This window comes from Ornithorhynchus anatinus, chromosome 7, assembly GCF_004115215.2.
Source record: "Ornithorhynchus anatinus isolate Pmale09 chromosome 7, mOrnAna1.pri.v4, whole genome shotgun sequence".
Classification (NCBI taxonomy): Eukaryota; Metazoa; Chordata; class Mammalia; order Monotremata; family Ornithorhynchidae; genus Ornithorhynchus; species Ornithorhynchus anatinus.
This window is the reverse complement of record NC_041734.1, coordinates 82,047,986-82,067,097: the sequence shown is the minus strand read 5'-3', so window position 1 is coordinate 82,067,097 and position 19,112 is coordinate 82,047,986. Positions and strand designations below refer to the sequence as shown.

Here is a 19,112-nt window from a genome sequence, read left to right as displayed (position 1 = left end):
GCCGTCCTCCCCCAGGTGCTCACCGCAGCGCTCCGCATCAGGGGGCCGCTCAGCAAATGCCCCCGAGTGACGGAGGGAAAGGGGTGGATTTCTCAGCCGCGCCCCACCCGTCCTCACCCCGCGGGCCGCCTCCCCGGGGAAGAGGCCGGGGTCCACACCCCCCGCCGGGCTCGACGCGCTGGCTCCTTCTGGTCCCCGCCCCCCGGCCCCGGACTACAGACCCCCTGCGGACGCGGCGAGGCCCAAGCGGCCACCCCGACCCGGCCCCCGACTTACACTTCGGACACGGAGATCAGCTCGGTCTTGATGTAGCCGGTCCCCCTGGGGCCGTCCAGCTCCATCGGCTCCGGGGCTGAGGGGCAGACGGACCCCGGTCCCCGGCGGTCACCCCCGGCCGTCACCCCCCGCCGTCGTCCCTGCCCGACAGACCCCCCCCGCCCCCTCCCCGTGGCTCACCCGCTCAACCTCTGCCCTTGAGGTGGGTGGGTTGGACGGGGCCCCCCGCCACCGCCCGGGGAACCGGCACGCGGGCCCCGCGGTTGCCAGGGGGCAAGGAGTTTGAGCCCTGCGGTTGCCGGGGGAACAGGTCTGTGAGCCCCAGAGTTGCCAGGGAGGCAGGTGTGTGAGCCCCGCCGTCGCCGGGGAAACCGGGCGCGGGACCCCAGCAGTTGCCAGGGGAACGGGCGTGTTAGCGCTATGGCAATAATAATAATAGTAATAATGATGGCATTTAAGTGCTTACTATGTGCGAAGCACTGTTCTAAGCGCTGGGGGGGGATACAAGGTGATCAGGTCGTCCCACGTGGGCCTCACAGTCTTCATCCCCATTTGACAGATGATAACTGAGGCCCAGAGAAGTGAAGTGACGTCCCCGAAGTCACACAGTTGACAAGCGGCAGAGCCGGGATTAGAACAATGGAAAGAGCACGGGCTTTGGAGTCAGGGCTCATGAGTTCGAATCCCAGATCTTCCACTTGTTGGCTGTGTGACTGTGGGCAAGTCACTTAACTTCTCTGTGCCTCAGTTCCCTCATCTGTAAAATGGGGTTTAAGACTGTGAGCCCCACGTGGGACAACCTGATTCCCCTATGTCTACCCCAGCGCTTAGAACAGTGCTCGGCACATAGTAAGCGCTTAACAAATACCAACGTTATTATTATTATTAACCCATGACCCCTGAAGCCCAAGCCCGGGCTCTTTCCACTGAGCCACGTATGGTAGCCAGGGAGGCAAGGTGTGTGAGCCCCGCAGTTTCTGGGGAAACGAAGTAAGAGAGCCCTGCAGTTGCCAGGGGAACAGGCATGTTAGCTCTATAGTTCATTCAATCGTACTTATTCATTCAATTGTATTTATTAAGCGCTTACTGTGTGCAGAGCACTGTACTAAGCGCTTGGGAGAGTACGGTAGAACAATAAAGGGACATTCCCTGCCCGCGAGGAGCTCACGGTGTAGTTCATTCATTCGATCGTATTTACTGAGCGCTCACTGTGTGTAGAGCACTGTAGAAAGCGCTTGGAAAGTACAATTCAGCAATAGAGACGTTCCCCGCCCACACCGGGCCGACAGTCTAGTTGCCACGGAGCAAGGTGTGCGAACCTCGTGGTTGCCGGGGAAATCGGGTGTGGGAGCCCAGCAGTCGCCAGGGGAACGGGCACGTTAGCGCTGCGGTCGCCGGGGAGCGAGGTGTGCGAGCCCCACGGCTTCTGGGGAGCCCCGCGGCGGCTGGGGAGGGGACGGGGGGCCCCGGGGGCCGGGGGGGCGCTCACCTTCCTTGGGCCGGGAGTAGTACTTGCCGAAGGCGTGGTCTTTGTCGATGTTGGGGTACAGGTACTTGAGGGGGTTCTCGGGGATGTTCTCGGCCGCCATGACCTTGTAGTTGCGGATGATGTCCGGGAAGGTGACGGCGGACAGCTCCCGCTTCGTGTACGGCTCCACCGCGTGGAACTGAGCCTCTGCCGGCCGACGCGGGGACCCACGCGCGGACGCCCGGAGGGACGCGGGGACAGGCGTGCGCGCGCACGCACACACACACACACACAGCGACAGGTGAGCCCCGGGAGCCCCCGACGAGCCGCCCGGGCGGGGGACGGCCGGATCGCTGCCGCCCCCGCGCTCGGCCCGGGCCGTGGGGGGCTCGGCTCCCGGCGGCCGGCACAGGCGGGCGGGCGGGCGCTCGGTACACCCCTCCGGGGGGCGAGAGGTAAAGCGGAGCGGCCCGAGACGGACGACGAGCCCCCAGCCCGGCCCCGGGGCCTCCTCCGCCCCGGCCTGCCGCTCTTCCCGAGACCTGCCCGGCCCCGGCCCCCGGAGGCCCGCCCGCTCTGAGCCTTCTCCACGCCCCCTCTCACCCCACCTTGTGCAGACAACCCAACTGACGATCCCACGCTCCACCCCCGGTCCCCCCGCTGCTGCCCAACTGACCGTCCCGGGTCGCCCCCATCAAGGCTGCCCGACTGACGCCCCCCGACCGCCCCGGGCCCCACCCCCGAGGCCACCCAGCCGACCCTCCCGGGCCCCAGCGAGGACGTGCTGACCGACCGTCCGATCGCCGCCCAGTTCCTCGGCCGCCCGACGGAGCGACCGAGCTCCACCACACCCGCGGCCGCCCGACCGATCTCCCAGGCCGCCCGTGCCCCCCGCGGCCACCCCGCTGACCTCCCGCGCCCCACCCGCCCGCCCCACTGACCGTTCTGGGCCCTCTCGACCCAGGTGAAGGTGATGGCCCCCTCCCGGCTGCTCTCGCTGAAGCGCAGCAGGAAGGTTCCGGGCTGCTGGTCCTTCAGCAGGGCTCGCTCGCGCTCCTTGCTTATGAAGCCCATGATGCAGCTGGGGCGGGCAGAGCGGTGCCCGTGAGCGCCCGGCCCCGCCCCGGGGGCCCCGCTCCGCCTTCCAGGAACCCGCGAGGGTCTCGGAAACTTGGATTTCAAATGACCGAGTCTCCGACGGCGGTCTTCCCTCCACCTCCATCCCCCCTGTCTCTATGTCCGTCTCTCTGTCTCTGTCTCTCCGCACCGTGGGCAAAAGGTGGGAGAGGGGGCACAGCCGGGTTTTCCTCCCCCGCAACTCCCTGACACCACCGAGCCCCCGGCGCCGAGGTGGCCATCCTCCCTTTGAGGTTAAAAATGCAACAGAGAAGCGACGTGGCTCAGTGGCAAGAGGCCGGAGGTCATGGGTTCGTATTCCGGCTCCGCCACTCGTCAGCTGGGTGACTGTGGGCAAGTCACTTCCCTTCTCTGGGCCTCAGTTACCCCATCTGTAAAATGGGGATGAAGAGCCCCACGTGGGACAGGGACCGTGTCCAACCCGGATATCTTATATCTACATTAGACCTTATTACAGTGTCCGGCACAGAGTAAGCACTTAACAGAGAAGCGGCGTGCTCTAACGGTCAGAGTCCGGGCCTGGGAGTCGGGAGGACCTGGGTTCTGATCCCGGCTCTGCCACTTATCTGCTCTGTAACCTCGGGCACGTCACTTTACTTCTCGGTGCTTCAGCTACCTCATCTGTGCCAAACGCTGTTCTAAGCGCTGGGAAAGATACAAAGTAATCAGGTTGGACACAGTCCCTGACCCACCTGGGGCTCACCGTCTCAGTCCCCATTTTCCAGGTGAGGGAACTGAGGCCCAGTGAACTGACTTGCCCAAGGTCACACAGCAGACAGGTGGCAGAGCTGGGATTAGAACCCAGGTCCTCCCGACTCCCAGGCCTGGCTCTCTCCACTAGGCCAGCCTGCTGCTTGAGATGCTTCTCTGAGTGTGACGGTCCCTCGCGTTAGACTGGAAGCTCCTCGTGGGCGGGGAAGGTATCGACCATCTCTGTTGTGTTGGACTCTCCCAAGCGCTGAGTACAGTGCTCTGCACACAGTTAGCGCTCGATAAATGCCACTGATTGCACACACTCACTCCCACGCTCGCCCGAGCACACGTCCCTACACACACTCCATAGCAGCTCCCCTACGGAGAGGACAATAATAATAATAATAATAATGATGTTGGCATTTATTAAGCGCTTACTGTGGTAAGCGCTGGGGTAGATGCAGGGTAATCAGGTTGTCCCATGTGAGGCTCAGACTTAATCCCCATTTGCAGATGAGGTCACTGAGGCACAGAGAAGTGAAGTGACTCGCCCAGTCACCCAGCTGACAAGTGGCAGAGCCGGGATTCGAACCCATGACCTCTGACTCCCAGGCCCGGGCTCTTTCCACTGAGCTACAAGGACAAGCCCTCACCGCCCCCCCGACCCTTCCACTTCATTACCTCGTATCCACCCCAGCGGTTAGAACAGTGCTCGGCCCATAGTGAGCGCTTACCAAATACCATCGTTATTATTCTGGGGCGGCCGGGGTCATAGGTCCTCCCTCCCCCTAGTCCCGGGGCAGCCTGGTTAATTACCCATCATTCCAAAGGCACAATAGGTGTTTCTTAATGAGCTCCAGGATGCTCTCGATCCACAGCCAGAAGGGGAAATTTTTGTCGTTTATATTTTCCTGAAAAAAAAAAAATGCGCCGATGTCGGGCGGCGGGAGCCGTCTGCGCTTGGGCCGTCTGGGCCCGTGGCCAGCCCGTGGTCAGCACACGCTCTCCACCCGTTCGCCCGTCGCCGCAGGTCCGCCACGCTGTGTCCGGCGAATGGTCTCCTGCCCCCGGGAGCACTAGGACCGGAGGGGGCTCCGGACGGACCCGGGGCCCGGTAGCCGGACGGAGGTGCAAGCCCTTGGCCTCGCGGTCGACGGAGAAGGGAGGCCCGGCCTCCCCTGCTCCTTCCCGGCGCATTCTGGTTGTGGGTCCGGCGCAGAGCGGTGCCGAGCGAGTGATTCGCCCGGTGCCGGCAGAGCCGAGACCCCGGCCCGGGGAACGGGGGTGGGAGGGTCAGGGGAGCGGCAGTGGAGACCCCAGCCCGGGGAGTATGTGTTTTGGGGGGCGGGTAGGAGAGTAGCGGGAGAGCCCCGTGCCCCAGAATTCCGGCTCCAAGCCCAGCTCCAGGAACGGAGGAGGGGAAGGAGACGGAACCGGGGCAGCAGAGCTGAGCCGTGAAGAAGATGGCGGGCCCGCGTGGAACGGGGAAGAGGATGAGGCCGCGGCCCCGGGGGCAGAGCCGGGCGGGGAATCTCCCTGTGGGCGGGGGATGTGTCTGTTTATTCTTATTTCGTACTCTCCCAAGAGCTTAGGACAGAGCTCTGCACACGGTAAGCGTTCAATAAATACCACCGGGAGAACCCAACGGAGAGAACGGGGCCGCAGGTCTGGGAGCAGAGCGGAGCAGGGAAGAGGACGGAGCCAAGGCCCCGGGGGCAGCTCACCTTGCAGAACCTCTGCCAGGGAATGAGGCCGTCGGAGGTGGCAGAGTTGGGCCCTAAATCGAACGGAGACGACGTCACGACAGCGGCACGACTCGGGAGCCCGAGGCGGAGGCCTCGAGGAGCCACTTCCCCCGGCCCCCCTCGTCGAGAGGCCACCCGAGGGGTCGGGGCCGCCGCCGCCGCCCTCGGCTCCGAGTCGCGAGGAAGAGGCGGGCAGGCGGGAGGGCCGGAGGAAGCCCCGGGGCCGTTCCCGTCGGCGGCCGGCCCGGGCTCGGCTCCTCACCCAGGAGCTTCTCTCCCAACATGCTCAGCTGGTCGGCGTGGAGGCCTCGCTTCGTGACCGAAGAAAACTGCCAGCTCAGCACCTCGGAGAGCTGGCCCCAGCGGGCGTACGGCGGGTTCAGGAAGAAGGATAGGTTCTGGGGGGGAAACACGAGGAGCCGGGCCTCAGGACGGGCCCCGGGGGGTCCGCGCCCCACCCCCGACCTCCGCCGCGACGAAAGGAGCGGGTCCCGCGGCCCCGGCCCTTACCCTGGGCTCCCGGGTCAGCATGTTGTACCACAGGATGGAGGCCCACCCGCTGGGCAGCTGGCTGACGTTGGAGATCACCACCACCGGCAGGGATGTCGTCTGAAACACGGAAACGGGGGCGGAGGCCCCGGCCCCGCTTGGTCAGTGCCGGGAGATGCCCCCGTCCCGCCGGGGTCGATCCGTCCGCGCCCCGGGCCGTGGGATGGCGGAGGGACAGGGCGCGGGGGGGACACGGGCGGGCGAGCCCCCCGCGGGCCTCCCGAGCTGGGCGTCCCGGGCTCTCCCCGGCGGGCGACGGGTAGTCCCGTCTGCGCGGTCGGCTGGCCCGGCTTTGTGCGGGCTCATGCCTGCAGCGGAGGGACGGGTAGCGGTCGGGGCAGGACGGGGCAGGGGGCGGGGATGGGGGGTTTTGGAAGAGGAAGCAGAGCTGTGGGGCGGTGGGAACCAGGGGCCCGAACTCGAATCAGCGGTGTTTGAGCAGTGTTCACTGTGATCAGAGCACTGGACTGGGCACCTACTGTGGGCAGAGCACTGTACCGAGTGTCCGGTGCGGACAGAGGGCTGTGCCGGAGACCTGGTGCGGGCAGAGCGCCCCGGTCCCGGGGCACTCGGACACGTGCAATAGCAGGTCCGTGGCCTTGTGGTTGGGGTTGAAAGGGGGAGGCGAGCGGGACCCAACTGCGATGGTGCGGCCGTTGGCCTCCGTGCCTGGCACCTGGGCACCTGGGTGGGCCTGAGAGCTGGGGCGGCTGCCCTGGGCGGCAGAGCCTCCGGGAGAGGAGCCCAGGACGAGGAAGGCGGGGCCGGGGGGCGGCGGGACGGTGACCCAGACGTGGCCACGGTGAGCCCACCGCAGGTTGCGAGGGCTCAGCCGTGGCACAGACGTCGCCCGGTTCCGGCCGCCCCGCGGGCACACAGGGCAGGTAGGGCACGCGGGGGGCCCTCCGGGCGGACGGCTCTGAATTAGGGCCGGAGACGGCCCCAAAGCAGCCGACGGGAAACGGCGGGAGAGGCGGCTGGGGTTCCTCCGCCCTCCCCAGCCGGGCCTCGGGCCCCGGGCCGCCCGCCCGCTCTTACCTCGATGTCTATGACCAGCGAGGGCTGGCACAGCTGGGTCTCAAAGCTGAGCGAGTGGAGCTCTTCCGTGACGATCAGCGGACCCTGTCAACACAAGCCAACCACTTCGCACGAGAATCTACGTAGTCGCACGAGACAGCCAGTAAATACGAGAACCTCCGGACACGAGCCAACCAATGAGGGTGAAAACCTACGTACACACGCCGACCGGTAAATACGAGAACCTGCGTGTCCCCCCCAAGCCAACCAACGAACGGGACAACCTACGTACACAAGCCAACCAGTAAATACGAGAACCTACGTACGCAGGCCGACCGACTGCCGAACTGTACGTTCCAAGTGCTTAGTACAGTGCTCCGTACATAGTAAGCACTCAGTAATTACTTTTGAATGAATGAAGAGGGGAACCTACGTACACACACAACACAACCGATGAGTGCGGGAATGGATTCCCTGGCCCTCTGTGGACCTGAACCGGCCCATTCCCCAGCGGTAGCAGCGGGAGAAGGTGATGGTCGTCCCCCGCCCCGCTCCCTCCTCCAACAGCTACTCGATCCCGGTCCCCGGCGGGAGGTGACCACGGTCAAGTCTGAAGCTGTCCAGCTCTCACCGGAGCCCAGGCCCCTTCCCAGCGAGCAAGGACATCCAGCCGGACCGACGCCCACGACCCTGGTTCCGGCCGGCCCGGGCTCACACCCTTTCGGGGGGGACGCTGGCCGGGCCCAAGGTTTCTCTCACCTCATTTGTCCTGTTGCCTGCGTTTTTCTGCTCCTTTAGTTGCTGTAAAAGAAAGGCGCCTCTGAGAATCGGACAAAACCACCGCTTTCCCGAGGAAAGACAAGCTCGGCTAGGGGTCGGGGGGCACGGGGGGTGGGGCCGACCCGCCGCCGACAGAGACTCAGTCGCTCAACAGACAAACGGCATCTCTCACCACACACAAAGTGACTTTCTCAGGAGTTTGGGGTCACGTTGAGCCTTTGAGAAATCAATTGGTCCATCGATCAACACATCAATCAATAATAACTATGGTATTCGTTAAGCGCTTACTACGTGCCAAGCACTGTTCTAAGCACTGGGGTAGATAGGAGGTAATCGGGTTGTCCCATGTGGGACTCACAGCCTTAATCCCCATTTCACAGATGAGGTCACTGAGGCCCAGAGAAGTGAAGTGACTCACCCATGGTCACACAGCAGACAAGTGGCGGAGCCAGGATTAGAACCCATGTCCTCTGATTCCCAAGCCTGGGCTCTTGCCACTGGGCAACACTGCCTCAATAGAACGCTCTCTCCTGAACTCAACTCACTCGCTCCCCTGTCCCTTCATCGATCTCGTTCCACTAAGCCACGGGCCCGGATCACCTCCACGATCCGCCTCCTCGGCTCCCGCGCACGAGCCGCAGAGCGCTGCTGGCAGAAATCCCGATACCAGGCCGACCTCCTCCTCCTCGAATTCGGTCCTGCCTGCTTTAACTCTGTCCTCTCCTCCGCCCGCCAACATCATTTCTCCATCCCTGACTCCCATGCCCGCTGCCCTGGCCAGTTGTTTCAGACGTTTAACTCTCCTCGGGCTCCCCGTTTCCCCACCCTCCCTTCTATCTCTTCCCTTACTGACCCGGCCTCATCCTTCTCGGAGAAAACTGAAACCATCAGACGGGATCTCCCGAAAACCTCCCCTGCTCCTCTCCAGTCCCTCCCATGTTTCCCAGCAGTATCTCAAGGGGAGATCTCCTGCCTTCTCAAAATCCACCTCCTCCACCCGCATCTCTGACCCCGTCCCGTCACACCTTATCAAAGAGCTTGCCTCCTCCCTTCTTCCCTCCCTGACCGCCATCTTCAACTGTTCACTCTCTGGTGGCTTCTTCCCTACTGCTTTCAAACGCGCTCAGGTCTCCCCCGTCCTCAAATATCCCTCCCTCCAGTTATCGTCCCCCCTCCCTCCTACCACTCCTCTCCGAACTCCTTGACCGAGTTGTCCTACACCTGCTGCCTCCTCTTGCTCTCCAATTCTCCCCTTGACCGCTCCGCTTCACCTAAACCACCCTCTCAAAGGTCACCAGTGACCTCCTTGCTGTCAAACCCAACAGCCTCTACTCCATCTTAATCCTCCTCGACCTCTCGGCTGCCTTCGACACTGCGGACCACCCCCTTCTCCTGGAAACGTCATCCAACCTCGGCTTCACTGATTCCGTCCTTTCCTGGTTCTCCTCCTGGCTCTCTGGCCGCTCCTTCTCAGTCTCCTTGACGGGGTCCTCCTCCGCCTTCCACTCCCTAGCTGTGGGGGGTCCCTCGAGGCTCAGTTCTCGGTCCCTTTCAATTCCCCCTCTACACCCACTCCCGTGGAGAACTCATTCGCTCCCACGGCTTCAACTCCCATCTCTATGTGGATGATTCCCAAATCTACTTCTCCCAAGTCTCGCAATCCCTCCCGCCTTCGGGACATCTCTACTTGGCTGTGCCGCCGACGCCTCCAACTTCACACATCCAAAACCGAACTCACCTTCCCACCCAATCCCTGTCCTTCCTCTCACTCTCCCATCCCCGTAGACACCACCACCCTCCTGTCTCCCGAGCTCGTCGACTGGACGTTAACCTCGACTCATCTCCTTCGGACCCCGTATTCGCTCAGCCTCCAAAACCTGTTAGATCTCTCTCTCACGTCTCCAGAATCTACCCCTCCAAACTACCCAAACTTTTTCGTGTGGTACTTCTCACGCGCTTACTCTGTGTCGAGCACTGTTCTAAGCACTGGGTAGACCCGAGTTAATCAGGTGGGACAGAGTCCCCGTCCCAACTGGGGCTCACCTTCTAAGCAAGAGGGAGAACAGGTATCGAAACCCCATTTTATAGAGGAAACTGAGGCACAGGGAAGTTCTCAGTGACTTGCCCGAGGTCACAGGCCTGGGCTCTTCCCACTAAGCCAAGCCCTTTCGTGTCCCGCCATGCGGGTCCAAGCACTTGCCCTACCCTGACTTTGACTTCTGTTATCCGCTTCTCTCTTCTCCAGTCCTTACTTCCCTCATTTTTCTGAATCGTCGTCTCCCCAATCCTCAGAACTCTCCGGCGGCTGCCCAACCATCTCCGCATCCAGCGGGAGCTTCTCACCGTCGGCTTTAAGTCAGTCGACCGGCTCCCTCTCCCTCCCGCCTAAAGTCGTTCCTCTCCCACCCCGCCCCAGCTCACACCCACTACCCTCCTTTCACACCCACTTCCTCACTGTGGCTCGTTCTCGGCTCTCTCCGCACTGACTTCTTGTCCGCGCCGCCTCCCTCCGCCCCGACTCTCCCCATCTTCAAAGCCCTTCCAATATCACACCTCCTCCAGGAGGTCTCCCCGGATGAATCTCCCAGCTCCCCACTCGCTTTCTCTCCTTCCCGCCGCTTCCGCACTTTGGCCCATCACTGAAACCTTGAGACTCGCCCTGCCCCCCTTCCAAAATACACGTCCTAGCAAGACACATCTGCCCATACCTTTAAACCCCGTTGCTTCTCCCTACTCTCAATTCATTTTAACGTCCGTCCTCCCCTGCTAGACTGTGAGCTCCTAGGGGGCGAGGATCGTGTCAGCTCACTCTGCGATACTCTCGCCGAGTCCTCAGTCCGGTGTTCTGCGCTCCGTACACAGGAAGCTCCTTGAGGGCAGAGACCGTGACTACTCTACTGGACTCTCCCAAGCGCTCAGTCCAGCGCTCGGCACTCAGTAGACTGGCGTAGTGGACAGAGCACGGGCCTGAGAGTCAGAAGGCCGATGGGTTCTAATCCCGGCCCCGCCACTTGTCTGTTGTGTGACCTTGGGCAAGTTACTTTACTTCTCTGGGCTTCAGTGACCTCATCTGTTAAATGGGGATGAAGACTGGGAGCCCCACATGGGACCACCTGATCACCTTGTATCCCCCCAGTGCTTAGAACAGTGCTTTGCACATAGTAAGCGCTTAACGAATGCCATTATTTATTTTTTGTTTTCTCTGTGCCTCAGTTCCCTCATCTGTAAAATGAGGATCAAGACTGTGAGCCCCCCGAGGGACAGGGACTGTGTCCCACCTGATTTGCTTATATCCACCCCAGCGCTTAGTAGAGTGCTTGGCACAGAGTAAGCGCTTAACAAATACTACAGTTCTGACTATTAAGCTCCTTGAGGGCGGGGATCCTGGCTGCTGTCTCTATTTCTCTCTTGCGAGCGCTCAGTCCAAGTGCTCGGCACCCAGTAGACTGGAAACCCCTTTAGGGCAGCGACCAGAGCTGCTAACTCCACTGTCCTCTCTCAGGTGCTCAGTCCAGTGCTCTGCACCTAGCAGGTGCTCGATCCACACTCTATAATAATAATTATAATGATGATGGTATTTGTTAAGCGCTTACTATGTGCCAAGCACTGTTCTGATCGCTGGGGTAGATACAAGGTCATCAGGTGAAAATGGGGATGAAGACTGTGAGCCCCACGAGGGACAACCTGATTACTTTGTGCCCCCCAGCGCTTAGAACGGTGCTTGGCGCATAGTAAGCGCTTGACAAATGCCATCGTTAATTAATGTATCGATCAATCCCCATTTTACAGATGAGGGAACTGAGGCCCAGAGAAGTGAAGTGACTTGCCCAAAGTCACACAGCAGACAAGTGGCGAAGCCAGGATTAGAACCCACGACCTCTGACTCCCAAGCCCGGATCTTTCCACTAAGCCACGCTGCTTCTCGCACAGTCTACTACTATACTCTTCTGGGACACCGTCCTCTCCCGAGCGCTTAGCCCAATGTTCTTCACAGGGCACGCGTTCAATACATGCCAACGACTGGTACTACTGAAGGGCATCGGGTTGACTTCCCCTCCCGGGGTCCCCCCGCCTACCAGGTGGCGGAACTCGGCGGCCAGGCTGCCGTTGGTGGACTCCTCCATGTTCATCACTTTCGTGTGCGTCCCCAGGATGTTGAACTTCCGGAACCTGCGGCGGGGTCGGAGGGGACGGGGGCCCGTGAGAGGGGACCGGCCGCGGTCCGGCCCAGAGAAAGAAAGCGCCCCCGAGATGGTGGGAATCCGCGGCTCGGCCTACCCTTTCACGGTGTTCTTCTCGTTCACGTCTCTGCGAAGAAAGAAAAAAAGACGATACTATTGATCGTGGCATTTGTTAAGGGCTCACTAGGTGCCAAGCACTGCATTAAGCGTTGGAGTAGATGCAAGTCAGGTCCCTCGTGGGGTTCCTTCGCAGTCTTAAGTAGGAGGGAGGGCAGGTGATGAATGCTCATTTTGCAGGTGAGGGAAGCGAGGCCCGGAGAAGTGAAGCGACTCACCCGAGGTGATAATAATAATAATGACAGTATCTGTTAAGCCCTTACTAGGTGCCAAGCACTGTTCTAAGCGCCGGAATGGTAAGAAGCACTGTTCTAAGCGCTGGGGGTAAATAGAAGGGAATCAGCTCGCCCCACATGGGGCTCCCGGTCTTCATCCCGTTTTAATGATGATGATGGCATTTGTTAAGCGCTTACTATGTGCAAAGCCCTGTTCTAAATGCTGGGGGGATACAAGGTGATCAGGTTGTCCCACGCGGGGCTCACAGTCTTCATCCCCATTTTCCAGATGAGGTCACCGAGGCCCAGAGAAGTGAAGTGACCGGCCCCAAGTCACACAGCTGACAAGAGGCGGAGCCGGGATTAGAACCCATGGCCTCTGACTCCCAAGCCCGGGCTCTTGCCACTGAACCACGCTGTCACACAGCGGGTTAAGCGGAGGAGCCGGGATGAGAACCCAGGTCCTCGGGCTCCCAGGCCCAGGCCGCGTCCACTAGGGCAGGTTGCGAGGTAGATCTGCGTGGGGGAGGGGAGGGGCGGGGGGCAGACACACAGGCTGAGGGGGAAGCGGAGCGGGGCCCCAGGGCGCGGAAAGCTCGGAGTCCGGGGGATGGCCGCCACGGACAAGGCCGTGCGCCGAGGTAGGCCCGGCGAGATCCGGCCCCCGTGCGCACCGAGGGAATCCCGCGTCCCCCCCGACGGACGGGCGGCCCGCAGGCCAGCCGGGGCCGGCCTCACCCTGGCTCGGGTTGGGGGGGACCGAGACCGGCACCCCTAACTCCGGGTCTAGGACGGGAGAGGCGGCTTACTTGTCGAAGAGGACTTTGACTTTCAGATTGTAATTCAGTTCCTGTAGTTTGACCAGCAGCCTGGAAAGGGGAGACACAAGGGCGGGAGATGGTCCCCGATCGGCCACGGACCCGGTTTCGCTGGCTGAAGTCCAGCGAAATCGATCCATCGGTCAATCAATCGATGCTGTTTCTACAGCGTTTACTTTGGGCAGAGCGCTGTACCAAGCGCTCGGGAGAGGACGATACGACGGCGTTAGCGGACACGTTCCCTGCCCACGATGAGCTCACAGTCTAGTACGAAGTTGATGGATGTGCACGCTCGTACACACAAACACACACGCAAGCCCATGGGCAGACATGGACCCAGATGTGGGAAGGCACACATCCACCTATACACATAACATAATAATAATAATGATGGTATTTATTAAGCTCTTACTATGTGCCAAGCACCGTTCTAAGCACTAGGGTAGATACAAGGCAATCAGGTTGACCCCCGTGGGGCTCACACTCTTCATCCCCATTTTCCAGACGGGGTCACTGAGGCCCAGAGAAGTGAAGGGACTCGCCCCGGGTCACACTGCTGATAAGCGGCGGAGCCGGGACTAGAACCCACGACCTCTGACTCCCAAGCCCGGCCTCTGGCCCTGAGCCGCGCTGTATGCAAACACGCACACACGCGGGCAGATGCGGACGCACGTGGGTAGGCCCCCAACTCTATACACACACACATACACACGCGCTCACAGGAGCGGGAGCCCCGGGGGGCTCCGGCTTCGGTCACCTGAGCTTGACGGTGAACTGCACGCCGGTCTTCAGGACAAGGGGCCTCTGCGGGTGCGTGGGCATGCACGGCTGCCTCTCCACGACGAAGGAGCTGCAGGGCCGAGAGGCTGCGCTGGCCTGAGGACTCGGAGGGGACGGGGCAGCGCCAGGGTGGACTCTGGCGTGGGGAGGGAAAGGGGGCGCGGGGAGGGGCCCGGCAGACCGCCTTGGGGACTCGGAGCTTCGGCACAAAAGGAGGCAAATCCCCCCTTCTGGCCGGGGATTTTCTGGAGGGCGCGACCCCTTCCTCGCGGTCCCGAGCGGGACCCCCGCCTGGGGCTGGGGGCGGAGGGAGGGGCACGGGAGGAGGGAGGGCGCCCCCACCTCTGGATGAGCTGCTGGAAGAGGCCGTGGGTGCGGTCCCAGAGGCCCTGCTTGCTCTTGGTGATGGGGTCCTGCTCGTACGTGTATTTCTGCTCCAGCTCCTCCAGCTTCTTCAGCTGCTGGCGCACCTGCTGCAGGCTCTCCGCCACCCCCGTGAACCTGCGGGGAGGCCCGGCCCGCACTGCACCGCCACTGCACCGCACTGCACCGCACTGCACCGTACCCCAGCGGCCACGGGCCCCCGGGGAGCCGCCCAGGAACTATAACGCGGCCGGCCTTCAGTGATCGACTTGACCATTCCTTTATTTCTATTAATGTCTGTCCCCCCGTCTAGACTGTGAGCTCGTTGTGGGAACCAACCCAACGCGTTCGTTTTGTTTTGATTGTTGTTATACTGTCCTCTCCCAAGCGCCGACTACAGTGTTTTGCACACGGTAATCGCTCAAGAAACAAACACAACTGCAAGAATGAATGGACTCTAGACTGTGAGTCCGGTTCTAGACCGTGAGTCCATAGTTGAGTAGGGACTGTCTCTATTTGTTGCCGAACTGTACTTTCCAAGCGCTTAGTACAGTACTCTGCACATAGTAAGTGCTCAATAAATACGACTGTCTGACTGAATGAATGAAAGGAAGTTTTCACTGGAGGAGTAAGCGGAGTAAGTAACGCGGGGTGTGCTGAAGCTCCTCGGGTGCAAGGAACCTGTCTACCCACTCGGTTACGTAGGACTCTCCCAGGTGCTTACTACAGTGTTCCGCTCACAGTAAGCGCTCAATAAATACTACTGATCGCTTGAGTGGAATATACATCTAGCTCCACAAGGGCTGAGGAAAATGGAAAGAAATACCCCAAATGCTAAAGATGGCTGGGGTGGGGGTTAAGATAATAATAATAATAATAATGGTAATTGTTAAGTGCTTACTACGTGCCAAGCGCTGGATGGGCAAGGTGCTTCGCTATATCTGTTCTAAGCCCTGGCACTGGACTGGGTGTCTTACTGTGTGCAGAGTGCTCTACTGGGCACTGACTGTGGGCAGAGCGCTGAACTGGGTATTTTATGCGTGCGGAGCACTCTACGGGGCAGCAACTGTGGGCAGAGCGCTGGACTGGGCATTTTAGCACGTGCGGAGCACTGCGCTGTATCTGGGCACACACTGGGACGCAGGGTCGGGTGTCTCGCTGCATGCAAACTGTGGGCACCGACTGAGTAGAGCCTGGACCGGGCCTCGTAGAGCGGACAGAGGGCTACCCAGGGTACTGGCGAGGTAGAGGGAGGGTGCCGGAGCACGCGAGGGCAGGTGAATGTGGTCGGGCCCCCTCAGCCCAGCCCTCCCGGGGATCTAGACCCCAGAGGCCGGCGGGGAGGGAAGCGGAGCGCGTTGGCAGAGGGCGTCCCCGCGGCCCGGGGGCGAGCGGGCGGTGCCCCTACCCCGCCGGGCCCCGGACGCTCACCAGTTCTGCAGCTGGTCGAGGCAGGCGTTGGGCGGGCCGCCGATGCAGGCGCTCTGCTGCCTGTGCTTCCACTCCACCAGCTCCTCGTTGATCAAGGCGCCCTGGGTCAGCTCCGTCACGTTCAGCAGGTCGATCATCTTGTGGACCACTTCCTGGGGCCGGGCGGGGGGGCGGACGCTGCGAGGGGCGGCCCCCGCCCGCCGCCGCCCTCCGGCCCGCCGCCCCCCCCGCCCGGCTGGGGCCGCTCGGAGGACGAGCCCGTTCCGCGGGCCCCGGGGGGACCCCGCCCCGGCTCCCACCCCCACCCGGGACCCCGGAGGTCGGGGGGGGGGGGGGGGGAGGGTCGGCCCCGTTACCTTCCTCTTGAGGTCGAGCGCGAGGTACATCTTCTGGATGAGCAGCTGCTCCTGCTTGTTGTCGCTGTGCGCCACGCCGTTGGGCTCGTGCTCTGCGGGACGCGCGGACGTCCGGTCCCGGCCGGGCCCCGGCCCGCTCCGACCCTCCACCGCGGACCCCGGGGCCCCGCCGCCCCCCAAAGGACCCCCGGGGGCGGACGCCTCCCAACGCAGCCCAGCGCACGTCACGGCCCATTTCGCCGTACACGCCACGGCATCGCCAACGTCGGGCCCGTGGGACTCCGGCCCGGCATCTCGGACGGAGGGCAGAGCGCTGTGGCGGGCACCTAAGGCACGCCGAACGCCGTACGGGGTACTGGTAGTTGTAAGCACTTACTACGTGCTAGGCACTGTACTAAGCGCTGAGGGGGGATTACAAGCAAGGTGGGTCAGACACAGTCCCTGTCCCACACTGGGCTCACGGTCTTAATCCCCATTTTACAGATGAGGGAACTGAGGGCCAGAGAAGTGAAGTGACCCGCCCAAGGTCACACAGCAGACAAGTGGCGGAGCCAGGATGAGAACCTATGACCTTCGGACTCCCGGGCCCGGGTTCTATCCATTAGGCCACGCGGCTTCTCAGGGGCCTACTGGGGGCCGGAGCGCTGTCCTGAGCGCTCTCCATCGGCTCCGCTTCCTCTCTCTTCCAACTACGGTCCTCGTCGTCCCGCCCCCGGGTCCTCCTGGCCTCCTGGGATGGGATCCCTCCCTTACCTCGGTTCTGCAAGGTTTTGCACTTAAAGTCGTATTCGTCCTGTAAATCTTCCAGGATCTTGATATCCTGCTCTATGTCCTGAAAACGAAGCGCGGGAGGACACGCGCTGGTCCGCGACCGACACGCGACCCCCCGGTCCGGCAGGGCCCGGCGAGCCCCTACGCCGTCGGGCCCAGCTGCCTGCACCCCTGGCCTCTCTGCCACCCCGGAAAAGACGCGTCCGGTGGCTCCGCCGCTGAAAGGGTTGAAAACGCGCCCGGTGGCATGGGGCACAGGGTGCCGCTCGGCTGTCCGAGGTGGGCGGGAGGGCAGCCGGACAGGCGGTGGGTCTAGGGACCGTGTGTCTCGACCCGGCGAGCCGTGGCGTCGGAGGAGACGGACGTGCGTATCTGCGCACGCGTGCGGCGTGTCCCCGCTGCGGCTCCGGGAGGGCCGGGGGTCCGGGGACTCGCTCCCGACCCGACTCTTCCCGGTGGCTTTCCCAAAGAGCCGCCCCTCATCCCCGCCGCCGCCCGGTGACGTCGCCGGAGGCGTCTCAGTCCACCGCGCCAGGCCCTCATCTGGGTCACGGGGGACCGGGCCCGGGAAGGCCCCGGAAACACCGGGCCCAGAGGCCGGACACGGGCCCTGGACACTCAGGGAGATGCCCGTCCCCTCCCCTCTGACGTGGCAAGGGGAGATGCACTGAGCGCTGTGGGCCGGGCACGAGCCCCGCCCCCACCCTCCCGTGGGAGTGTGATTCTCCCCAGCCCCACCCCCATCCCCGGGAGGGCCCGGCTAGAGGCTCCGCCGTCGGCCCCCCGGGAGCCGAGCCCGTTCTGGTTTGGGATTCGCCACGGCAGGCCCGCGGCGACACCTGGGAAAAGAAGCTCTCGCGTCCCCCGCCCTCCCCCAAGGCCACAGACGTCCGGAGCCGCCGGGGCCCCGCGGCCGCCCGCCCCCGGCAAACTCACCATCACTTTGTCCTTCAGGGATTTGACCTTTATATCCAGCTCCTTCTGTTTGTCCAACATGACGGTGTTCTGAACGTTCCCCACCTGGGTCTGGAGACCATAGGCCTAACGTGAGCGTCCGGCCCACCCGCTCTGTCCTACCGTCCGGTCCGCCCAGAGCGGTGGGGGTCCCCGGGACCACGCCGAGGCGGCCCTTCGGGCCATCGGGGAACCAGCTGGCCACGAGACGCCCGACAGGAGCCGGCCAACCGTGACCCGGGCCACCCTGGATGCGGCTCTTGACCGAACCCCGCGGCGAGAGTGGCTTCGGCCTTTAGAGAAGGCCAACGGAGCCAAGAAAATGCCCCCGCCGTCCACCAGTCTCTCTGCCATCGGCTGGCTATCTGCCTGAGCTTTCCCGACCTATAGGTGCCCCGGGTCAGGAGATTACGCGGGACCTCCCCCTCCACCCCCGGCCCCCCCACCCCAACTCAAGCCGCCACGAGCGGCAGGTCAGCTCTCGGTGGGCGAGAACCGTGCGTCTACCCACTCTGCTGCACTGCCCTCTCCCAAGGGTTTGGTCCAGTGCTCCGCACAAGGTAAGTGCTCGACGCACCCCACTCGTCAGTCGACGGACTGGCTGAGCGCTTGCCAAATGGGAGAGGGGGCGCTGAGGTGCCTCCCGGTCATTCTTGGGGACGGGTGGCAGGGCGGGGCAGAGAGTTTCCGCTCCGGGACGCCAGACCGCCCCCCTCCGTCCCCACCGTCACCTGGGTCGGGGCGGACCCCAAATGATGCTGATGCCGCGAGGGGGCGATTTGCCCCTGTCCTGGGGCGGGTCAGGGGAAAGAGACACCCCCCCCCCCACCGGCCCAAAACACACACACACCTGATGGAACATCTGAGCACAAGCCAGGATCTTCCGCTCTTCCTTGAGGCAGTTGTAGATGATCATGGCCATCTGAATGGGGTCTTCCTGGAAGTTGTCCTACAAGCCCAGCCCGGAGAGAGCGGTACGGCCATCACTCACCGCCCTGAGCCAGGGCTTCCACGCTTTCCTTGGCGGAATCGGAATGGGCTGGCAGCCCTCCGCCCCCGGGTCTGCCCCTGGCCTTTCTGCTCTGGTTGGGCGGTCACCTCTGATTACCGGAGCCCTGGTTCTGGAAGCTTCCCCCTCCCGGCCCTCCTGCCTCCTCGGCCGGCCCAGAGCGATGCCCGGCTCACCCGGGGGCCGGCCTCGGCCGAAGGGGAGGAGCCGGTGCCGGTCCGGCGGTGGCCGGCTGCCCCGGAGGCAAGACCTACCTGCAGATTTCGCTTGCTTTTCCGGATATTGTGCTGCAGCAAGAAGTTGTTCTCCAGGGCGAAGCGGCTGTACTGATCGTCCAGCTGGGACAGGAGATCGTGGAAGCAGACGGTGGCGAAGGACACGTCGTTGGCCGCGTGCTCCCTGAAAGGGTCGGGGTTTCCGGGACTCAGGGTGGCCCGAAGGCCCCTCCCGCG

General features: G+C 62.7%; 1 protein-coding gene across 3 annotated transcripts in view; it reads right to left on the bottom strand.

Annotated features, from left to right (window-relative positions):
* STAT1 (signal transducer and activator of transcription 1) overlaps window positions 1–19,112 on the bottom strand; it is a 33,383-nt gene that overhangs the window by 3,056 nt on the left and 11,215 nt on the right. For 2 of the 3 annotated variants that reach the window (XM_029069002.1, XM_029069003.1), the window contains exons 3-22: window positions 18,915–19,059; window positions 18,502–18,600; window positions 17,634–17,723; window positions 16,680–16,758; window positions 15,927–16,018; window positions 15,571–15,722; window positions 14,119–14,277; window positions 13,754–13,846; window positions 12,988–13,047; window positions 11,944–11,973; window positions 11,742–11,835; window positions 7,645–7,686; window positions 6,907–6,990; window positions 5,830–5,928; window positions 5,582–5,717; window positions 5,299–5,351; window positions 4,391–4,485; window positions 2,686–2,825; window positions 1,766–1,951; window positions 277–352 (exon numbers count right to left, since the gene is read on the bottom strand). In XM_029069002.1, coding sequence (XP_028924835.1) covers window positions 277–352; window positions 1,766–1,951; window positions 2,686–2,825; window positions 4,391–4,485; window positions 5,299–5,351; window positions 5,582–5,717; window positions 5,830–5,928; window positions 6,907–6,990; window positions 7,645–7,686; window positions 11,742–11,835; window positions 11,944–11,973; window positions 12,988–13,047; window positions 13,754–13,846; window positions 14,119–14,277; window positions 15,571–15,722; window positions 15,927–16,018; window positions 16,680–16,758; window positions 17,634–17,723; window positions 18,502–18,600; window positions 18,915–19,059 — 2,004 coding nt within the window. Of the gene's footprint in view, window positions 1–272; window positions 353–1,765; window positions 1,952–2,685; window positions 2,826–4,390; window positions 4,486–5,298; window positions 5,352–5,581; window positions 5,718–5,829; window positions 5,929–6,906; window positions 6,991–7,644; window positions 7,687–11,741; window positions 11,836–11,943; window positions 11,974–12,987; window positions 13,048–13,753; window positions 13,847–14,118; window positions 14,278–15,570; window positions 15,723–15,926; window positions 16,019–16,679; window positions 16,759–17,633; window positions 17,724–18,501; window positions 18,601–18,914; window positions 19,060–19,112 lie in introns of those variants that run through there. The other variant, XM_029069004.1, reaches the window with a different exon arrangement.